General features: G+C 45.7%; 1 protein-coding gene across 1 annotated transcript in view; it reads right to left on the reverse strand.

Annotated features, from left to right (window-relative positions):
• The window catches only part of LOC147628884 (acyl-CoA thioesterase II), a 57,218-nt gene extending 35,164 nt beyond the window's left edge, over nt 1-22,054 (reverse strand). The window contains exons 1-2 of the mRNA XM_086812056.1: nt 21,905-22,054; nt 21,264-21,356 (exon numbers count right to left, since the gene is read on the reverse strand). Of these exons, the coding sequence (XP_086668182.1) occupies nt 21,264-21,356; nt 21,905-21,935 (124 nt within the window). The 5' untranslated portion in view covers nt 21,936-22,054. The remainder of the gene's footprint in view (nt 1-21,263; nt 21,357-21,904) is intronic.
• Nucleotides 22,055-22,346: the final 292 nt, after the last annotated feature.

Below are 22,346 nucleotides of genomic sequence, written 5' to 3' on the forward strand. Positions count from 1 at the left end.
CCTCCGGTTCGTGTATGACCCCCATGTGGGAAGCATGTCAGCCCTCCTGATCCCGGCCACTGTAGCATCCCGTTATAAATAACGAGACGATGCCTGGCTCCCAACTCTAGTAAGTGGTCCCCATAATGTCCTCTGTCTGGTCCAGTGTCCTCTGATGCCCGACTAGCCCCTATCTCCTCTGGATCCACACGGTGGAGGATCTCCATGTCATCATAGTCATACACCTCACACTGTTTGCTTTGTGTGTGGGCATTGAAGTCACCCGTAAGAAATACTTCCCCTAGTGTAGAATAATGCATTATCTCCTCTGACAGACAAGTGTATGGCGAGGCTCCTGTCTCCTCCTCCTGTGGCATGTCCTCTGTAATGACATAGGAGGATCTTGATGGAGGAAAGTATCATAGGGCTATGCATATAACCCTGTCCTGTGAGAGCTGTAAGCTGATCCACATGTATCTGGCCTCTGGATCCTGTGCTACCACTCTCAGTCTCCCCTATAGCTCCTGTCTGAATAGAACTGCTACTCCCCCCGACCCTCTCGAGGTACCCTGGCGTGTGGTCCTGTTGTATGCTGACTCCCACTGGAATGCCTCTACTCGAGGTAGCCCTCTCTCTAGGCTCTGATGTGTCTCTGTCAGAAGTATGATGTCTCTCCCCACCATAACATGCTCCAGTCGTCCAGGCTGCACCCATAGTGAACCATTACAGTTCCATTCTGCCATGTGTATCTCTGTCAGTGGCCTGGTCTATCCCATAGGCCCCAAACCGCTAATCCATGGACCGGCCATCAATGATGACCCGACCATCTCGATAGAAGGCCTTCTTGCCTTCTCTCCTCGCGTGTAAGACTCGTGGCATGCAAGCTCTCCTATGCTCTAGCTGCATCCTCGTGAGATCATCATCCAAGAAAATAGGAGCTCCCTCTAAGCCTCGTAATATGACCCTCTTCCTCATGAAGGTGACCCTCTCCGTCTCTCCTGCAAACTGTAGGATGAGGGCTCGCTTGCGTGTTGAGTCTTTCCCGACTCTCCATGTTTTGGTGAAGGGGAGAGGGTCCTCTTCCCTGTAGCCTAGCTTCATGCATAGAAGCTGTCCATCTTTCTCGAGAGTGGAGTTGGGTGTCTCGGCTATACCTGTGACTCAAATGTTGAGGCGGCGGGCATGCCTCATCTTCTCCTCCTCAATGGTGGTGTGAATGATTTGATGTTCTTCCCTTTGAGTCTCCTCCCTCACTTCTTTACGGATGTTCTTCTTCACCACCTCAACCCATCCTGACTGCTTGGCTTCGAGTTTTCCCTCCATGTCCTTTGTGATCTCCTTGGAGATCTCTTCTTTGATGGCCGTGAGAGTGTTGTCATTGATCTCCCCTTCTTCCTTTTTGGTGTTCTTGACGGCTACCAGTTCCACTTTCAATGCACTCACCTCCTCCTTGAGTGCTGTGTTCTCTTGTTCAAGGTCCGTGACCCTTGCTTCGAGAACCAGGTGTACGGCTTACTATGCATGATATTGGAGAGCCTTTTGAGGCCGGCATTTACAGCCAGGCAGTGGGATGCCTCATTGACTTGTGTAACACGAGGCCAGACATATCTTTTGGGGTGTCTTTGTTGAGCAAATTCATGCACAGCCCAGGCACAAAGCATTGGCAAGCAATCAAACGCATTTTTCGTTATCTAAAGGGTACCCTGGATCTTGGTTTGTTCTATCCCAGGGGGGGGCAGCTTGCAGCTTTATGCATTCAGTGATTCAGATTGGGCTGGTGTTGTGATACCAGGCAATCCACCAGTGGAAATTGTTTTTTTCTTGGCAGTTTATGCATATCTTGGTTGAGTAAAAAGCAACCCACTGTTGCCACATCTACTTGTGAGGCTGAGTACAGGGCAGTCTTCACAGCTACAGTAGATTGTGTATGGTTGAGGAGACTATTGGCTGATCTTCGTGAGTGTCAGCAGACACCCACCGTCATTCTCATTGATAGCCAGAGTGCTATGGCCGTGGCACGAAATCCAGTATTTCATGCACATACCAAGCACATTGAGATTCATTATCACTATGTCAGAGAGAGGCTACATGCAGGGGAGATCAGTTTATCTTACTGCCCTACATAGGATAATGTTGCAGATCTATTCACAAAGGCTTTATCTCGAGAAAAGTTTGAAGCTTTCTGCAAAGCTTTGGGCTTATTCTCATACAGAGAGTGATCTGCTACCTTGTACAAGTTCACACTTCCACTACAGGGGGGATTTGTAGGCATATGCTCACTTATGGTAGTACTATGTGTGAACAGGGCTTAACCAAGGGCACTTTTTCCCATGTGGTTTTTCCCCTTGGATATCAAGTGTGAAAGGACAACATATAATATTTTGTACTTCTATATTATATGGATGTGGCACACATGCAAGAGTTGACTTGCATTTTGTGGATACCACACTTTTGGCTCTCTCTCTCTCTCTCTCTCTCTCTCTCTCTCTCTCTCTCTCTCTCTCTCTCTCTCATTTCTGTGTGTGAGCTTCTCAATCCTGCACCCCGTGCCAACCAAGTGTCATGTCCACTTTACCACTTGCACTCCGTGTTGGTACTCTGACCACACATCTTGGATGAGAGGTGGGCTCAAGTAACAAGATAAAACAATCGCTCGTCGCAGCCATAGATAGCCTGGTGTTCCATAAGCATTTCTGCTACACATAGTTTTTAGGCATTTCGGCCACCAACTCACACTACCCTCTCAAGTGCCCATGTTCCCTTCCATCTGCTCTCTATTGTTCCACCCACACATGGTAGAAACAATCTTCAAGAGAGCATGTAGGACAAGAGAACACTACACACGGCATGTTGTGCTCGACACTACCCTCTGAAGTGCCCATGTTCCCTTCCATCTGCTCTCTATTGTTCCACCCACAGATGGTAGAAAAAAGCTTCAAGAGAGCATGTAGGACAAGAGAACACTACACAGGGTATGTGAACCATGAGTTTCATAAGTTCAACCACAGATGGTAGAAACAATCTTCAAGAGAGCATGTAGGACAAGAGAACACTACACAGGATATGTGAACCATGAGTTTCATAAGTTCAATGCATCCCAAATAAAGAGAGCCAAAAAGAATAATCCATAAACCTGAGGATGGATCCAAATCCCTAGAAAAGAAGTCCAGGAATCCATAGACCTGTATACCATAACTTTTACCACATACTCCGTGCTAACCACACACCTTGGAGTAGAGGTGGACTTTATCCTTAAAAGCATCATATCCATGAGATATCCAAAGATTTCTTCTCTATAAACTCGGACAGATTCATCCATAGAAGTTGCTTGTGAAGCCCAATATCTATATAAATCTCGTCCAAGAAAGAAATCTCCATAAATATAATCCATCCCAATAAAGGAAGCCATAAACAATGTTTCCCTGAAACCATCTCAACGCAAACAACACCACCTTTCTCCTTGCATGGCTATACAAGGGTTAGTGAACATCAAAAACACTTCATAGTAAATAGCCAAAGCACCAACTTTGCAAACTCAAAGTATACTCAGCTTTTCTTTGCCAGGTTGGTCATGAAGCCAAAAGAAGTATCTCCTCACCATATCCTTAAGATATCCCGAGATATATCTCCATATAGCTTGCTTGTAAGCTTGATAATATAATCCACAATATCCATATGGAAAGAGTGCTAAACGTGTGCACATAAAGCCAACTCCACACTTCCAAGATAAAATTTTGTGAATTCATAAATCCTTATATCGACAAGCTGTCTACTACTCATGCTCTTGCTTCATAAGCTATGAAGCGGCCGGCCATGCTTAAGAGCAATGATGGTAAGTGTGGTCCCCACTTGAGATCTTTTCTCTTCCTTATTGGTAGAAGGAAGCCTCCGCTTCCAAGAAAGCTTATGCTCTGATACCAATGTAACTCGCGGCGGGTGCCCGAGGGACTATGGCCTTTGACACACTTGTTGATACCATCAATGCATATTAAAACATTTAAATATGGCCACAGCCTTAACATATATCCATCATCATCACTTTGCATGAAACATAAAAGCTAGACAAAACATCCGCAAATGCTGAAAGTGGAGCTTGCACGTGTGACACCGCATAGAGGCCGGAATGGGCCGACCCTCCCCTTGGAGTAATTTATTACCCAAGGAGAATAATATCATGTACAAGCTTTGAGGACCTTACTCTCCCCATGGGAGATGCCGGATTATCCATATACAAATGCCATAACACAGCCCAACACAAGGCAACTAAGCCAGAACATAGGCTGTAGAAATGCCGAGTTAACAATATAATCCATATACCTCCGTGTGGGTACTGATTCTTCCCCAAAAACCACGGGTCTTCATGCAATAGAGCTGGTACAGTAAGTACAACTCTCCATTCAATCGGTACAGCAGGTACAATGGCTGGTACAGCAAGTACAATGGTTGGTACAACTGGTACGGTGGTTGGTACAACAGGTACAACAAGTACAAATGCTGGTAGAGCATGTACAGTGACTAGTATGGTAGGTACAGGGGTTGGTACAGCAAGTACAGAAGCTTGTACAGCCGGTACAATGGGTGGTACAGCAAGTACAATTTCTAGAAATCATAATAAATGATTAAATACCCTTGCCTTCAGTATTTCTTCGCGATGGAAGCCTCCAGAACAGTCCCCAACAGCTGGTATTCTTCATGGGCAGCCTTCAAGAGAGAGAAAGAGAGTAGCCATCATTAGGGCAGCCTGTAACGGTGGTAGAGGTTGGTGTGCAGCAAGATAGCCTCCATTAATGAAGAGAGAGGGCTCCAATTTATAGATTTGGGCCTCCCATGAGCTAAAATGGCAAGAGAAGGTTGCAATGACAAGTGGAGAGCCACACAATAGCTGAAGTGACAAGTGTGAGGCCACTTGTCTCACTTTGATCCACTTTCTAACAAGTGTGAGGCCACTTGTCTCACTTTGGTCCACTTTCTTGCCACATGTCCCAATGTAAGAGATGGGTCCTTCCATAAACTTTATCTCTAAAAATATCCCAACTGGTAGACATTCTGTCATAGGGACTTTGCCAACTCTTGGTATCTGCTCAATTCCAGATGTAATGAGGCGAACAAAATTTCCATCGGAGTTGGGCCAAAAATAGCAACTCTTCTAAATTTTAGGAGTGTGGTCCTTTGTATTCTAGGATAATCTCCCATTCCCAAAGCTTGTACTTTCCAAATATGTAGACATCCTGGAGTCCACCAGACCTCTTTCATATTGGGAAATGTCGAGGCTGGTGACACCCTCCCGCACACGCTCACGGCTGGCCGCCGCTGAACTCTCTCTCTCTCTCTCTCTCTCAGTGAGCGGAGGAGATTCGACATCTCAGCGAGCGGAGGAGATTCGAGCTAGGCGACGACCCAGACTAGCCGGCTACTAGACACCACGGCTACACCATAGAGAGATCGCGGCCATCCGGTCTCGACACCAGCTGGATGTCGAGGAGCAGCTGGCACATTTGCGCTATGCTGGCCAGCCTGCCTGTCTGGTGGTAGGCCGAGTGTCCCCCTTTTCCCACCCACCCTTGCTCAGGCCCCCAAGGTAGCAACATAACTCTCTCTCTCTCTCTCTCTCTCTCCTCCCTGCCTGTTGGAAGGACTGCAGAGTAATTTCGAGGAATGGCCCCGAGTCTCCAAGAGAAACTCGAGGCCCTCGAGATGGCAATGAAGGCACTAAACAATACCAAAGTAGAAATGGGCTTACATTCATCCATGTGAAACCTTTTTAGCAAACTTTTTATGTACTTAGTTTGCTGCATAACAATGCCATCATCTGTATGCATAAACTGTATGTCGAGATAGTAGTGTAAAGGCCCCAAATCTAACATATCAAATTCAGCTTTCAAATCAGCTTTGAAATCTGAAATTTGTGCTTTGCTAGTACCTGTAATGAGCATGTCATCTGCATACAAGATGACTATGAGAATATCGGCATCGGTTTTCTTCACATACAATGTGCTTTCAGCTGGACTATTCACATAACCTTGGCTGGTTAGATGAGCATGTATCTTATCATACCAAGCTCTTGGAGCTTGCTTTAACCCATACAATGCTTTGTGTAACCTGCATACTTTATGTTCCTCACCAGGAACTACAAAACCAATGGGCTGATTTACATATACTTCCTCCTGTAAATCCCCATTTAAGAATGCAGTTTTGATGTCCAATTGATGCACTATCCATCCTTTATGTGCCGCCAATGCAATCACTAATCTTATTGTGGTCATTCTCGAAGTAGGAGCAAAAGTCTCTTCATAATCTATTCCCTTTTTCTGGGAGTAGCCTTTAGCCACAAGTCTTGCTTTGTACCTGTCAATAGTACCATCAGACTTTCTTTTGACTTTGTACACCCACTTTGTTCCAATGACATGCTTGCCTTTAGGCAATTCCACAAGATCCCATGTATTGTTCTTAATGATTGAAGAAATTTCAGCTTGCATAGCTTGCAACCAATGCTCATTCTCATGTGCTTCTTCATAAGAAGAAGGCTCTTCTGAATCAAAGAGACCACCCATTGCTAATGCAGACTCCCCACGATGTATATTCACAGCATGGCTGGAACTAGCCCTTGTTCTACCTGTGAGTGGAGCTGTAAGTTTGCTTTCTTGCAAAGTTTTCAGCAACCATCTTGGCGCACTGACTTGGCTGTGTCTATGGCTGTTTGCTCTTCCCTGACAAGATCTTCCACTTCTTCCATAGAAGGGGGCTGAATGGCTGGCTGTTCCACATGTTCTACATGAGGATTTCCTTGTGTAGGGGCTGGCTGATCTGAATCCCCCCTAATTGCAATGGGTAAAAGTCCATCAAACATGTCCTCTATGCCTGTATCATTGCTTTTATACAAGCTGTATATGGGCTGTTCAGAATTTTCAGCAAATACCACATCTCTACTTACAAAAATCCTTCATGTAGTTGGATTATAAAGACGGTATCCTTTGCTCTCATTGTTGTAGCCCACAAAAATGCATTTCATTGCTTTGTCATCTAGCTTTGTTCGGAGTTGTTCTAGCACACCAAACACCCAAATGTACGCATATAGTCCACTGTTGGCTTTCGGCTATACCAAGCCTCAAATGGTGTTATGGTTTTCAAAGCTTTTGTTGGACACCTGTTCAATACATGAGTTGCACACATTATAGCTTCCATCCAAAATTTGTGGTGTTTGATGCCCTTTTGAAGCATATAATCCTTGAATGCATTTGACATATATTCTCCACCTCTATCCGAGCGGAGTGTTTGGACTTTACATTCACACATATTTTCAGCCATTGCTACAAAGTGTCGAAAGCATGTAAACACATCTGCTTTTGCTTTCAAGGGGTAAGCCCAAGCAAACTTGGAATAGTCATCAATGAATGTGACGAAGTAAAGATACCCCCCTATGGATGGTGTCCGCATTGGACCACATACATCACTATGTATGAGCTGTAATTTACTTTCAGCTCTAACAGCTCCATCTTTGGGGAATGGTTTTCGTTGCATCTTTCCCAAAATACACCCTCACATACATGTCTTGGTGGGAGACTCAAGAGGCGGCATATTATCAACCATATGATGCTTCTACAAAAGCATCAAACTCCGAAAATTTACATGCCCAAAACGAGCATGCCATAGCTCCGCATCATGCATAGCAGGAGTGTGGGCAGCCACTGTATTTGCATCATAAGTACGCTTTTCAGAGCTGTCCAGCTTACACAAGCCTTTGTATCGTGTTCCAGAAGTGACTATTTCATAACCCTTTGAAGTGTCTTTTACCAAACATTTCCCATCTTCAAATTCAACCTTTAAACCTTGGCCGTTTATGGCTGAGACGGAGAGCAGATTTTTCTTTATCCCTGGAACATACAATACATTTTTCATACATATATTGGCACCATTGGCTGCAATAAGTATGACATTGCCAATTCCCTTTACTGGATATGTGATATGATCTGCACATGATACAGTGCGGCCATTTGAAGCATAAATTAAGTGCTGGAATACATCTTTGCATGAAGTGATGTGGCTCGAAGCACCACTATCAAAATACCATGATGCATTCTGTCTGTCAGATGCAATGCAAGACATATCACTGTCTGAAGCACTTGGTGTGCCACTAGTGCATGTGACCATAAAAATGTACTCTTCCTGGATTACATTAGCTGATTGCTGTGCTTTGTCATCAGAAGAGTCTGCTACTGCATTGCCTGCTTCTTTCCTTTTCTCTTTTGCAATCCGCTTTCTACATTCACTGATGTAGTGTCCAGGCTTATGGCCGTAGTGACATTTGCCCTTCTTTTTGGGCTTGTTTGCATCCCCTTTGTCAGACTTTTCACCACCAGAAGAGGGCTGTCCATGACCAGCCTTGCTAGACTGTTGTCCCCCATGCTTAAAGCTCTTTGCTTTACCCTTATCCTTGGTTGTAAATGCCTTGTCTCCACCACGGTTGCTCTTGTTTGCTCTTCCTGCAAGAGTAAACCCACCAGCTCTTCAAAAGTGACGGGATCACCACCTCCTCTCATTGAAAGGTTGAGAGAGGTGTGAAAGCCCAAGTAGGAAGGTGGTAAAGAATGAAGAGTGTTGGTGACCATCTGTCTGGGATAACCTCATCAATGTTGAGCAATTGTTCCTGCAAATCTCACTTTGGTGAGATGATTTGCCATGCAGTCACCCTCATCCATAGAAAGAAGATCCAATTGCCTCTTCAAGTAGGCAACTCTTGCCTCGTTGCGTACCTGATACATTGCTTCCAATGTGTCCCATGCAAGCTTCGATGTCTTGCAAGAACGAATGTGTGGAATAATAGTCCTTTTCACTGAAAGGGCTATCAATGACATGGCCTGTGCATCTCTAGAGTCCCATCTCTTCTGCTCTTGTGTGGGAGCAGGTTCTACATTAGAGGCGTGGCTGGCTGTATGGTAACTGGGCGTGTGTCATCACCACACACGATGCCCCAAAGCCCTTTGGCTACCAGCAAATTACGGATCATGAAACTCCAGAGGGAGTAGTTAGATCCATCCAACTTGTCCTCCTGGGTGAGCACACCAAATACATCTGTAGCATTTTGTGCCATATCAACAAAATATACCTACAAGCAAACCAAGCACCAATGTGCACTGCCAGGCAACCAAATGTCCTGTGCAAATGTATGCCTGCAAACCAAAGCAAGTGTAAACCTGCACCAAATTGTCCAATTACACACAATGTGTATACATACGCGACAAATCACAGCTGTAATGCCCAATTACACGCTCCAATCAGAAAATCCCCAATTTTTATGCACTCCAATTGCTCCAATGTGCATTTAATTGGCCAATTTTCACAAAAGCCCCAAATTTTTGCAACTGAAAGAGGTTCAATTTGGTGATTTTGACCTCAATTTGGAAAACCCCCAAATTGCAAGCAAAGCAACATGCCCAATTTTTTCAATTTGTCCTGAAATTGAGGAACCCCCCAAATCGCCTGAACCCTTTACCACATGCACTATAGTGTCTGCAAAATCTGCATATTTTCACCACATGCACTGTAGTGTCTGCAAAATTGTATCTGACCTGCACTGAAATGGCTGCAAAATTTGTATTTGTGTTTGAACAAAAATGTGTACAGAGAATACCTTTAGGCAAGGGCACCACGTGTAACGCAGGTGCTAGGCGGGGAGCAGACAGGCGCGAATGTTGAGGGGCCTACAGCCAGGCGCAAGCGTGAAGATGGAGCGAGAGGGAGCCGCCGTAGCCGCAGGGTTGACGAGGAGCATGAGCGCAGGGTCGACGGCGGCGCACAGAGCCGGTGGGACAGGCGGATGGGGCGACGCCAGGGACCTGGCGGCGGTGGAGCACAGAGCAGGCGCGCAGAGCGGGCAGGCCAAGCGGAGGTGCGCCGAGCAGCTGGCGGCGGTGGAGACCTGCCCACTATCGTAGCCGGCAGGGCTGGGCGGCGGCGGACCTCTGCGCAGTAAGCGCGCCGGCTGGGCTGGGCTGGGCTGGGCTGGGCGTCCTGAGCGAGGGCGAAGCCGGCGGGGCTAAGCGGCGGCGGCGGTCTGGGCAGCGAAAACCAATGAACGCTAGAGAAGTCAGAAATCGACGGAATCTCGCCGGGTTTGCTGCAGATTCTCCACAGGCAGAATTCCAGGGCCACCTCCCAGCTCTTATACCAATTGTTGGTGTTGGACTCACACACTCACACACACAAACCTGCACATTAGGGTTAGGTGTAGGATTGAGAAGCTCACACAGAAATGAGAGAGAGAGAGAGAGAGAGAGAGAGAGAGAGAGAGAGAGAGAGAGAGCCAAAAGTGTGGTGTCCACAAAATGCAAGTCAACCCTTGCATGTGTGCCACAGCCATATAATATAGAAGTACAAAATATTATATGTTAGAGTGTCATTTCACACTTGATATCCAAGGGGAAAAACCACATGGGAAAAAGTGCCCTTGGTTAAGCCCTGTTCACACATAGCACTACCATAAGTGAGCATATGCCTACACACCAGACATGGAGGGGCTGTAGGACAGCCCTAGGGGCTTGCCAGGGGCAGCCGACAGTACATGAGGAATTTATATGGCTGTAGGGCTGGTATGGGGCAGCCTGTAACCCAGCCCCCAGACTGTTTGCAAAACAGTGTCCAGCCCATGTAGAAGCATGTGCCTGATGCCCAGCCAACCAGGAAGAGATGCGCAGATTTATGGGAATTTTCCAGCATTTAATGCTGATTTTATAGTCGTGGACAGAAACTGATGGCCGCCTGGTTATATACTGGCCGACTGCTGTTGTGGAGAAGTATAAATAGGTGAGCCATAGATCATTTGTGTTATCTCATAATTCACCACGTGCTCAAGCAAACCAGGGCCAGGACAGCCAAGAAGTTTCTAACACAAAGGGGTGAAGGACTATAGGTCAACGGCAGATATTTCTCAGCCAAGAAAGGTCAAGTTTCTGTATTTTCTTTTTCAGATTTACATCATTCTAATAAAGCAAATACACCATCCGTGGTGGGGGCCCTACATAGGGTATTTGGGACCCAATACTGTGTCCTCTCCTTTCTCCCTCTCTCTCTCTATTTTCTGCACATCTTCATTCAGTTTTGTGTGTTAATTCCGTCGCGAAAAGTGTGCTGATTTCTGAGCATTGAAGTTACCGATCTTCCCCCAAGCTTCCACATGTTACAATGGTATCAGAGCCTACTTCAAGTGCCAAGATTCGGCAAAGAAACCAGAATTTTTTCTCACTCGTGTGGTTGGTTTTCAGACGCCGGTGGACTACCCCTTTTCGGAGTGACTCCTGTCCCTCGAAGGACCCACACACATAGTGGATGGTCAGATTGTGCTCCGGAAAGGAAGTGCGTTTTCCTGCTATGGTGAGCTTTGACGACAAGAGAGACCAAGAACCATGGGACCAGAGTGCACTAGGCAGCCCAACTAGGGTACCAGGCTTAGTGTTGCAGAGATGTTCCAGCAGATGATGCGAGCAATCGCAGACCAGACGCCCAAGTTGGAAGAGCAGAAGGGCTAGATTGAGGCTCTGGAAGAACGTACCCGTTCCCCAGCGTCGCGTTTTCCATCTCCTCCTCCCTCTCCTTCTGTATCCCAGATTCCAGATCCTCGACACAGGGACTCTCTTGCAGGGTCACGACCGCAGCCGAGCTCTTTGCTTGAGTTGCAGATGCGTGCATTTGAGATCCCACAACGAGAAGACGAAGCCATGCGACGCGTGGAACATGAGCGTTACCACAAAGCTTTGGACGCCAGATTGACACCGACAGCGCCCTCGAATCATTTTCCCGAGAAAATGAGCTTCAGTAAGTATAATGGTAAACTCGACCCCACAACTCTTTATTCATGGTTGCGTCAGTTTGAAGCTTACTTTGCTGCAATTAGAAAGACAAATACTGCCAGTGATCTTAGCCAGTTGGTAATTGGAAGGTGAGGCCATTCCTTGGTGGACTCAGTGGGCTCATGCCCACACCAGATTAGGTATGGCAGCTTATGTGTGGGCCATTCCTTGGTGGACTCAGTGGGCTCATGCCCACACCAGATTAGGTATGGCAGCTTATGTGTGGGATGAGTTTGTCCGCGACCTTAAGCGGCGGTTTCTACCCCACTACCTTGAGCGACTCGAAGATGAGTTCAAGGGAGCGCGTCAGAACGCGCAACCAGTCCTTCAGTTTGCCAATAGAATTTCGACTTTATGTTTGCAATTAGGCTTATCTGATTCGGACAAGAAAGGGCAGTTTTTGTATGGTCTTGACACGCAAATCCAACGGGAGGTGCGTATGTTTAGGCCAGCCACCTTCGAAGACACACTCTTGCTTGCGCAAAGTGCAAAAATGAAGCACAATGGTGGCAAGCCCAAGCCTTCCCAACCGGCTACTCCCAAGGCAACCGCCTCGGAGGGAAAAGGCCAGAACCAGACGGAGTCTTCCCCAGCACAAAGCCCGGGAGCCTGTGGCTCCAAGAACTCGAACAATGCATCTAAGCTTACTCCAGACCAAAAAGGGGAGGCCGGCAAGACAGGTAGCAAGTTGAGTGCTGAGGAGCTTTCTCAGTACAACAAGGAGGGTAGATGTTTCTTTTGTCATACAAAAGGACATACTTCTGGGGAGTGTCCTAAGAAGCCTCCAAAGCCCGCCGCTGCTGCCTCCACAGCTTGCGTGGTGAGCTTAGGTCCCACATAGACCCCAGTGGCTGCCCCTAGTGCTTCAAATCCTGGTGCTTCAGTTGGAGCAATTATTAGCCGGGAGCTTCAAGATAAGCAGAAGGGCGCCCATGACCAGGAGTATGAGCGCAACGAATTGCTCAAGTCCTTTGGCTTATATGTGGCCAGAGAGTCGTCGTCTTGTTTGACAGCGATAGCACGGAGGATGTGGTCAAAGAACAGGCCGCTAGGCGTGCCCGTTTCAACCTGACTTCGGTGGACAAACAGGTTGAGGGTTTTAGCACATGCATGACAACAAGCGTCAAGTATGAAGCTCTAGGTGCTAAGTTAGTTATTCAGGCATAGAATATGTGCGTGATTTTATGGTTGCCCCTCTTGTAGGAGCAGACATAATTTTGGGTATTCAATGGTTTCACAAGTTTCTTCCCCAGATGTCAAGTGGGACAAGCACACGTTCTAGATTAATCAGAATGTGTCAAATGCCCTAGTGACCATTAAGTGTGAGCCAGGAATTCCGAACTTTCCGCTCATAAGCCACTTGTTCCGCTCATAAGCCACTTGCACGCTAAGCGAGCAATCAAGAAAGGCGCACAGTGTGCGATGATAAACATCCAGACAGCCCAGACGGTGGCCAATGCTTCCAAGAAGTACTCGACTCTCCATGAAAAGTTCCAGAAGATTTTTCTTCGGGACAGCCTCCCTCCCCAGCTCCCCCCGTCCAGACCGGAGGACCATAAGTGACCTCCTCCCAGGCTCGAAACCCCTGAGCAAGTTTCTGTAGTATCACCTTTCCAAGGCAATGGAATCGGAGTTGGACCGCCAACTCCAAGAATTGTTGCAATCTGGCTTCATCCGCCCCAGCGCGTCGCCATTTGCAGCACCGATCTTATTTGTCAAGAAGAAAGATGGGTCTTCTTGTTCGTGTGTCGATTATCGTGCACTCAATAAGTTGACTATCAAAAGTAGATTCCTGATGCCTCGAATTGATTATATTCTTGAGAGGCTGAATGGAGCAAAGGTGTTCTCTAAACTTGATTTAAAGAGTGGGTACCAACAGGTGCGGATTGTAGAAGGAGACATCCCCAAGACAGCCTTCCGTACGGAACGTGCCCAGTGCCCACTATGAATTTGTGGTCATGCCATTTGGCTTGACGAACGCCCCAGCTACATTTAACCGCATGATGATGCGTGTTTTTCAGGATTTGAATGGAAAGTGTGTGTTCATATTTTTGGCCAACATACTGGTATTTTTAGCTACGGTTGAGCAGCATGACATTGATGTGGAGAAAGTCCTTAAGTTGCTGGAAAGCAACGAGCTCTACGTCAATGAAAAGAAGTCGGAATTTTATCTATTCCAGGTGCATTACTTGGGATACATAATTAGTGCCGAAGGCATTCGACTTGATCCGGCTAAAGTGGCCGAGATTGTCAATTGGAAAATACCTCAGACGGCCTATGACATCATATCCTTTATGGGTATATGCCAAGCATACTCCACCCACATAGACAAGTTTTCTGACCTCTCGGCAAATCTCACCGATCTGCTAAAGGGAGTGAAGACATGAAGGCAACGGATTCGAATGACTCCATGAGCGTTGGAGGCACTCAAGAACCTCAAGGTGGCTTTATTAGAAGCGCCTTGTTTAGCACTTGCCTCGTGGGACGAGCCATTTCAGGTGATCACCGATGCGAGTAACATCGCAATTGGAGGTGTGTTACAACAGAATGGTCACCCAGTAGCTTACATGTCTCGTAAGGTACTGCCCGCAAAGAAAAATTACTCAGTCTACGATCATGAACTCCTAGCAGTTATATAGGCCTTGAAACATTCGAAACATTTTCTTTATGGCCGTGACTTTGAGGTTCACACTGAATATCAGGCATTACGCTAGATTTAGACAATGCCAAGTGCACAGTGGAGTGATCGACAACACCGTTGGAGTCAGATCCAGTAATTCGATGGTATGAATGAGTACCTTCCAGGAAAGGCCAATCCAGTGGCCGATGCTTTGAGTAGCAAGGGACAGGTAACTTTGATATTCAGACCACTAGACTCGATCTTGGTGGTACAGGACTAGATGACATGAAGCACACGTACGCGGATTCCGAAGAATTCGGTACACAGTGGGAACAGGTATTGGATGCCACAGGACCATGTCACTTTCTGATACGCGATGTTTGGCTTTTCTACAAAGGTCGACTGTGTGTCATGAAGTCGTTCAGGGCTACTCTTCTCCATGATGCCCATGATGCCATTACTGGTGGTCATAGGGGCATGAATTCGACTTTGGAGAAATTGGAACAGCAATATTACTAGCCAAAGATGAGGCGAGATGTGTACAACGCTGTGATATTTGTCAAAAGGTGAAAGCTCCTCGTGGAAACAAGATAGGGTTGTTACAGCCCTTGCTAATTCCTGAGGGTCCTTTCCAAGATATTTCAATGGACTTTGTCACGAATCTGCCTCCCAGTCCGAGTAAGCGTAATACGCAGTGCTTAACTATTATTGATAGATTTAGCAAATTTGTTATGCTTATTCCTTGCAGGGCCAATGTGACTGCCGAGGATGTTGCCCAGTTGTTCATTCGGCATTGGTACCCGATTGGCGGGATTCCTAGGACCATAGTGTCAGACCGAGATGCCAAGTTTACCAGTCATTTTTGGAGAGCATTGTTTGATAACTTTGGTACTAAATTGAATTTTTCCAGTGCATTCCACCCACAGACGGACGGCCAGACAGAGATATACAACCAATTGGCCTTTGATGTGCTGAAGTGTTATGTCCACGATCAGCAAGGTAAGTGGGAATCTTATTTGCCTTTAGTTCAAGCTGTTTTGAATGATTCTTTTTCTTCAGCTATTGGCAGGACTCCATATGAGGCAACGTTTGGAAGACCTTTCTAGTCGTTGTTGACTAGGACCTCGTCTTCAGTACCTGAAGCGAACAGAGTGACGGAGTCTTACCAGGAGATTTTAGAGTCAGTAAAAGACAGATTAGCTAAAGCACAAGAGGCCTACACTAGACAGGCCAATAAAGATAGAAGGGATATGAAGTTTTCGGAAGGGGATTGGGTTTATCTTTGGATTATGAAGCAAAGGTTGAAACAGATCACCTGACATCAATCCTCAGGCAACTCACAATACGGACTGACACTGCTTCATGTGCATGACAATGCACACCTGACCTTGGACGCATAGAGTGGAACCCTGGCTCACTCGTCTCGGACTGGGCTCACATGGGACCCGTTTTTCACTCCAAGTCCTGCACCTTCTTATTCAGATATGTCCACGTGGCATCCAAGTGCAAGATGCATGCGACAGGTCTTCATTTGCAAAGACCAATCATGGTAGTTGGTCCCATCTAGGATGGATTCCTTGGGAAGTTGTGGAATAGATGAAGAGATGATAGTTAGTGTAGAAGCCATGCAATCCTCCTCTTGAATTTACAATAGAAGTAGGTACTGTTGGAGTATGCACAAGCGGAAGCGTAGACAAAACAAGAGAGAGAGAGAGAGCAAAGGAGATAGAGAGAGCTTGTGGACAAGATCACCTTTTATAATAGCAAGAAGCTTTACAATGGCAATAGCCAGCAAGTAGTATTGAACAAAGTGCAGGGATTGGATGCTACAAGTGAATATGAGGAGCTGCCTTATATAGTGGAGATGTGACCTAGCCGACTCCCTCTAGAAACAAGCCGACTTGCTCACAACTTACTACATGAGAAAAATGGACAAAATACCCAATAAATAGGGTAACCTTATAACATTGAGATGCCCAAATGGCAAATTCTAATACCCCCACCTGCAGCTCATAGTGTGCAAGAGTCTGATAAGTTGATGAAGATGCAATCATGGACTCCCCAATACTGCAGATACCGAAATCACCTCGGAGAGAGCACCCGCCAACCTGTTTCCTCGAAATAAAAATGCCACCATGAACATCAAGGAACTTTGCTTGGCTCCGAATTCCCACACAAGTGTGCAGTGAACTCCAAGAACAAGATGATGAGCTGCTAGACACACCACGCCCATAATTCCCAACAGTGGATGGTGAACACATCACGTCCCAAAAGCCTCGAACAATGAACTCAGAACAGATCCAGTCCATAATCTCTGCTATACCAAAGATGACCATGTCCTGCCAGATGTCTAATGCTTGGAACTTCGACTCATGGTTCCCATGCACCAGAAAATAGAGTTGCAATCAGCCTCCTCCCGCCCACAAGCCTCCTCTAGCTGGAAGCACATGGGGGGAGTTACATGTATACTGGAGAAGTATACCATCTTGGTCCTCCTAAGCCGGAAGCGCTCTCGGAGCCCTAGATGTGTTACTGGAAGTATCTGTATCATTGTCGTGTGTCGCGTCTTTACCCTTCTTTTGAGATGAAGACTTGCCCTTAGTCTTATCCTTCTTCTTGGACAAACAATCCTTGGACAAATGTCCTCTCTTTCCACATGAGAAGCAACGACTCTGACCTTTCTTTTGAACTGAAGTAAGTGCCTGATCAGAATTGTTAAGAGGCACCTTCATCTTACCCTGAGAAACGAGGACGGACTCTTCTTCCAAGAGAAGGGAGCTAAGATCATCAAAATTCAACTAAGTGGTTGTGACCTGGCACTGCAAAGCTCGAGAAACCACATCATACTCCAGGGGAAGCTTGGTGAGAATAAGTGCAACCAACTGAGCAGAGGACAAAGCAACACCCATTGCCCGTAAACTGATCATGGATAACCTTGGCCTTCATGAGGAACGACTGCATAGAACTGCCAACAGGAAATAACAAACCGTAGAGTTGCCCTTGCAAAGTAACTGCCCTCATTGACGAATCTCGAGCAAAGAGATTCTCCAATTTGGACCATACCTGATGAGCACTGGTAAGAGTTTGCACGGCCGGTGAGACCTCCTTTGTGATGGTCCACACAAGCACCAAATGCGCCTTCAAATCACGATTCTTCCAATCTTGTAATTCTGCAAGGCATTCGTTCTCTTGATCATGGGTCCACCTCCTAGAGTTCTGAGGACGCTCGGGTTTTTTCTCGGTGCCCTAAACGATCTCCCACAAACCCTTGTGGATAAACCAGATCTGCATATTCAGCTTCCAATGGGCATAGTTGGTTCCGTCCAACTTGTCATCCTTGTTTGTACAAGGGGGAGCCATATCTGCAGCAACGAAGTACACAAATCTCAGCACTCCAAGACTCCTCTCGAGTGATTTCTAACAAAGCGAGGCACCAAGACCAATCAGCCCCCTTCAAATCTGAGAGAGAAAGAGGATGGACAGCATCAGAATAGTCCTAGAACCACCGGGAATCTCCGACCGGAAGGGCAAGGACTCTTGAAGGAAGAAGGGGAAGTAGTGCGACTTGTTTGGCAACACCAACTGCAAGAAACTCACCAAAAACTGATGCCAGAGCAGAAATTGCAGCCACAACTCCAAAACTTGCCGCTGTAAGAAAAACATATCCTAAAAAGGGCTGGCCGACAGCAACAAGCTGGCTGGACTAGATAATGCAGCAGGGTAGACACTGATGATATGCAGCCTAGGAGAAGCTATGGAAGCAAAAAACGCATGGCAAAGAAGAAGGAGATGGTGAGCAGAATGCACATTTTTGGAGCGGCCTATTCCTAAGCGACTAATACCATGTTGGAGTATGCACAAGCAGAAGCATAGACAAAACGAGAGAGAGAGAGAGAGAGAGAGAGAGAGAGAGAGAGAGAGAGAGAGAGAGCAAAGGAGATAGAGAGAGCTTGTGGAAAAGATCACCTTTTATGATAGCAAGAAGCTTTACAATGGCAATAGCCAGCAAGTAGTGTTGAACAAAGTGCAGGGATCGGATGCTACAAGTGAATATGAGAAGCTACCTTATATAGTGGAGATGTGACCTAGCCGACTGCCTCTAGAAACAGGCCGACTTGCTCACGACTTACTGCATGAGAAAAATGGACAAAATACCCAATAAATAGGGTAACCTTATAACATCGAGATGCCCAAATTCTAATACCCCCTCCTGCAGCTAATAGTGTGCAAGAGTCTGAAGAAGATAAGTTGATGAAGATGCAATCATGGACATGGACTCCCCAATACTGCAGATACTGGAATCACCTCGGAGAGAGCACCACCCGCCAACCTGTTTCCTCGAATCAAAAATGCCACCATGAACAACAAGGAACTTTGCTTGGCTCTGAATTCCCACACAAATGTGTGGTGAACTCCAAGAATAAGATGATGAGTTACTGGACACACCACGCCCATAATTCCCAACAGTGGACGGCATCAAGTCCCAAAAGCCTCGAACAATGAGCTCGGAATAGATCCAATCCATAATCTCTGCTATACAAAAGATGACCATGTCCTACTCGATGTCTAATGCTTGGAACTTCGACTCACGGTTCCCATGCACCAAAAAATAGAGCTGCAATCAGCCCCCTCTCCCGCCCACAAGCCTCCTCTGGCTAGAAGCACGTGGGGGGAGCTGCATGTATACTAGAGAAGTATACCATCTTGGTTCTCTCGAGCCGGAAGCGCCCTGGGAGCCCTAGATGTGTTACTAGAAGTATCTATATCACTGTTGTGTGTCGCGTCTTTACCCTTCTTCTAAGATGAAGACTTGCTCTTAGTCTTGTCCTTCTTCTTGGACAAACAATCCTTGGACAAATGTCCTCTCTTCCCACATGAGAAGCAACGACTCTGACCTTTCTTTTGAACTGAAGTAAGTGCCTGATCAAAACTGTTAAGAGGCACGTTCATCTTACCCTGAGAAACGAGGACAGACTCTTCTTCCAAGAGAAGGGAGCTAAGATCATCAAAATTCAACTAAGTGGTTGTGACCTGGCACCGCAAAGCTCGAGAAACCACATCATACTCCGGAGGAAGCTTGGTGAGGATAAGTACAGCCAACTGAGCAAAGGACAAAGCAACACCCATTGCCAGCTGGTCATGGATAACCTTGGCCTTCATGACGAACGACTGCATAGAACTGCCAGCAGCAGGAAATAACAAACTGTAGAGTTGCCCTTGCAAAGTAACTACCCTCATTGACGAATCTCGAGCAAAGAGATCCTCCAATTTGGACCATACCTGAACTTGTTTGGCAACACCACCCGCAAGAAACTCACCAAAAACTGATGCCAGAGCAGAAATTGCAGCCACAACTCCGAAACTTGCCTCTGTAAGAAAAACATAGCCTAAAAAGGGCTGGCCGACAGCAAGAGGGTGGCTAGACCAAAAAACGCAACAGGGTAGACACTGATGATCTGGAGCTTGGAGAAGCTATGGAAGCAAAAAACGCATGGCAAAGAAGAAGGAGAAGGTGAGTAGAGTGCAGATTTTTGGAGCAACCTATTCCTAAGTGACTGATACCATGTTGGAGTATGCACAAGCAGAATCATAGACAAAATGAGAGAGAGAGAGAGAGAGAGAGAGAGCAAAGGAGATAAGAGAGAGCTTGTGGAAAAGATCACCTTTTATAATAGCAAGAAACTTTACAATGGCAATAGCCAGCAAGTAGTGTTGAACAAAGTGCAGGGATCGGATGCTACAAGTGAATATGAGGAGTTGCCAAATGAACGAAATACCCAATAAATAGGGTAACCTTATAACACTAAGATGAACAAATTCTAACAGGTACCCAGGGACTGCTAATCCTCCCTAGACGCTAGGTGAGGTGAAAAAAAGGTGTAGAACTGTACTTCTGACAGAGATCAAGACACACGCAAGTGAAGACGGGAGCCGACCCGATGCGCGATGAAGTAAGGGAGGAAGAGGCTCATGGAGCAAGTGGGGAAGGGACATAATACAAAATGCCAAAAAAAAAAGTTTTTGGTTTGCGTTAAGCTGTACGGAGAAAGGGCTCCGAAAAAAACGTTGGCTAATAGTCTTCCCGTAGAGTATAGAAGCAAAAGCCTAAGAACCTCAGCACTGTGATACCATGAGAGAATGGTTGAAAGCAGCAAGCGGAAGCAAAGGAGAGACTTGGGAGTAGCCAGTAATGATCCCAACACTTAAACAATGAATGAACTATGTGGTAAAACGCCTATTCTTATATAAATCATGAAGGAGCTAGTCGGCCAGCATAAAAACCCACGACTAAGGACAAAGTCCACGACTGGAGCCAATTGAAGATGATGGAGACTAAATTGTTATCCCCCTACAGCCTTCTTAAGATTTGTAAAACTGGTTGCAACACCCCCTCTTCCATCCTTAAACGATGCTTCAATTCGCAATACTTTGTTGGTGTTAATTCACCTGAAAGTTGTCTGGAAGAGATTTCCAAGCTTGTGTAGACACTTCTATACACATAATTTAAAAAATCAATATGCTCCTGGTGAAATCGATGATCATGTTCATGACTTGTACAGTTTGGTAATGACAAAAAGGTGGTCATAGTCTTCTCTCCTCACTAAAGTTTAAAACTAGTCTCATGGGGGCCAGAGCAGATCATACTCTCTGAATAGATGAGAATGACATAGATCATTGTGTTGGATTTATTTACAACCTAGCATGTTTCTTTCTTTTAAATTCCAATCCAATCTTGGTGTGATCCAAATTACTTTGCAATAAACACAAAAGCAGATTATTGCCATGTAGGGCTGTTCGACATGCTTTTGAAAGCTAATTACCGAAAGATTTGACTTTGATGGCTTGTGCAATTTTCTTTATCGATGTTGCTGGCAGCTGTTGCAGGATTGGAATGCACCCCAAGAAATCAATCACTGCCACCCCAATCAAAAAGATGATCAAGGCAAGGGTAAAGGTAAACTTTGGGATCTAACAGTTTCTAACAGATCTAATGGCCTAGAAGCAAATTGTGTCCTTAAAAAAAAGTGCATCCAATAAATATTATCCAATCTCATAAATCCTATGGCCTCGAAATTCCTGTCTCAGCTCATACATACATACATACATACATGCATATGCATACATCATGCACACACAAACTTACACACATATTGCACCGTCACAGATGCAGACCCACACGTATGTATGTACATACATACATATATAAATGGGAAAAAAAAAAAGGCTACAATGATGGATGTGCTTTAGTATTAGCTACAAAAACAAGTAAAACTTTTTCTTAAATTTCCCAAATTTTTTGTATTTCTCTGTATGGTGTCTTTTGATCTTTAGCTACTGAAATTGCAGAAATTTATGAATATTTTCAGCAGTAACACCACACAAACGTTTCTGATCGTTTGTAAGGTTCTACAAGGTGTGGAAAGAATGAACGCATCTCAATTAGTGTTGCGAAACAGCTGACCTTCATCAGGTTCCAAATTGAAGGCCTCCATTGGCGCTGTGTACTGTGAATGGAGGAACGAACGGAAACCCCAGCAAACTGGTCCTAATGATTATTACGACTTTTTGTAATGGGCCTTGATTAACGAATAACTATTGGGTCTTGATTAACTAATAACGATGGCCTGAAAAGTCAAAAAAAATTAGAAAATTTTTGGTAGGGGTTTTTATTTCATAGTAGAAAGTGATGGCATGTAATTTCAGTACCAATGGTATAGACAAAGACCATGAGGGATGTTTAGATGGCCAACTAGCTCGAGCCATGCCACTCATCAATTGGGAATTAAAAATTTGCCAATTTACTCTCTCTCTCTCTCTCTCTCTCTCTCTCTCTCTCGCCTAAGTTGTTTACACTAGTACAAAGACAAAGACCAAGATGGATGTTTAGATAGGGCCGACTAGCT

The sequence above is a fragment of the Cibotium barometz genome, chromosome 18 (genome assembly GCF_041138505.1).
Source record: "Cibotium barometz isolate CiBa-2024 chromosome 18, ASM4113850v1, whole genome shotgun sequence".
Lineage (NCBI taxonomy): Eukaryota > Viridiplantae > Streptophyta > Polypodiopsida > Cyatheales > Cibotiaceae > Cibotium > Cibotium barometz.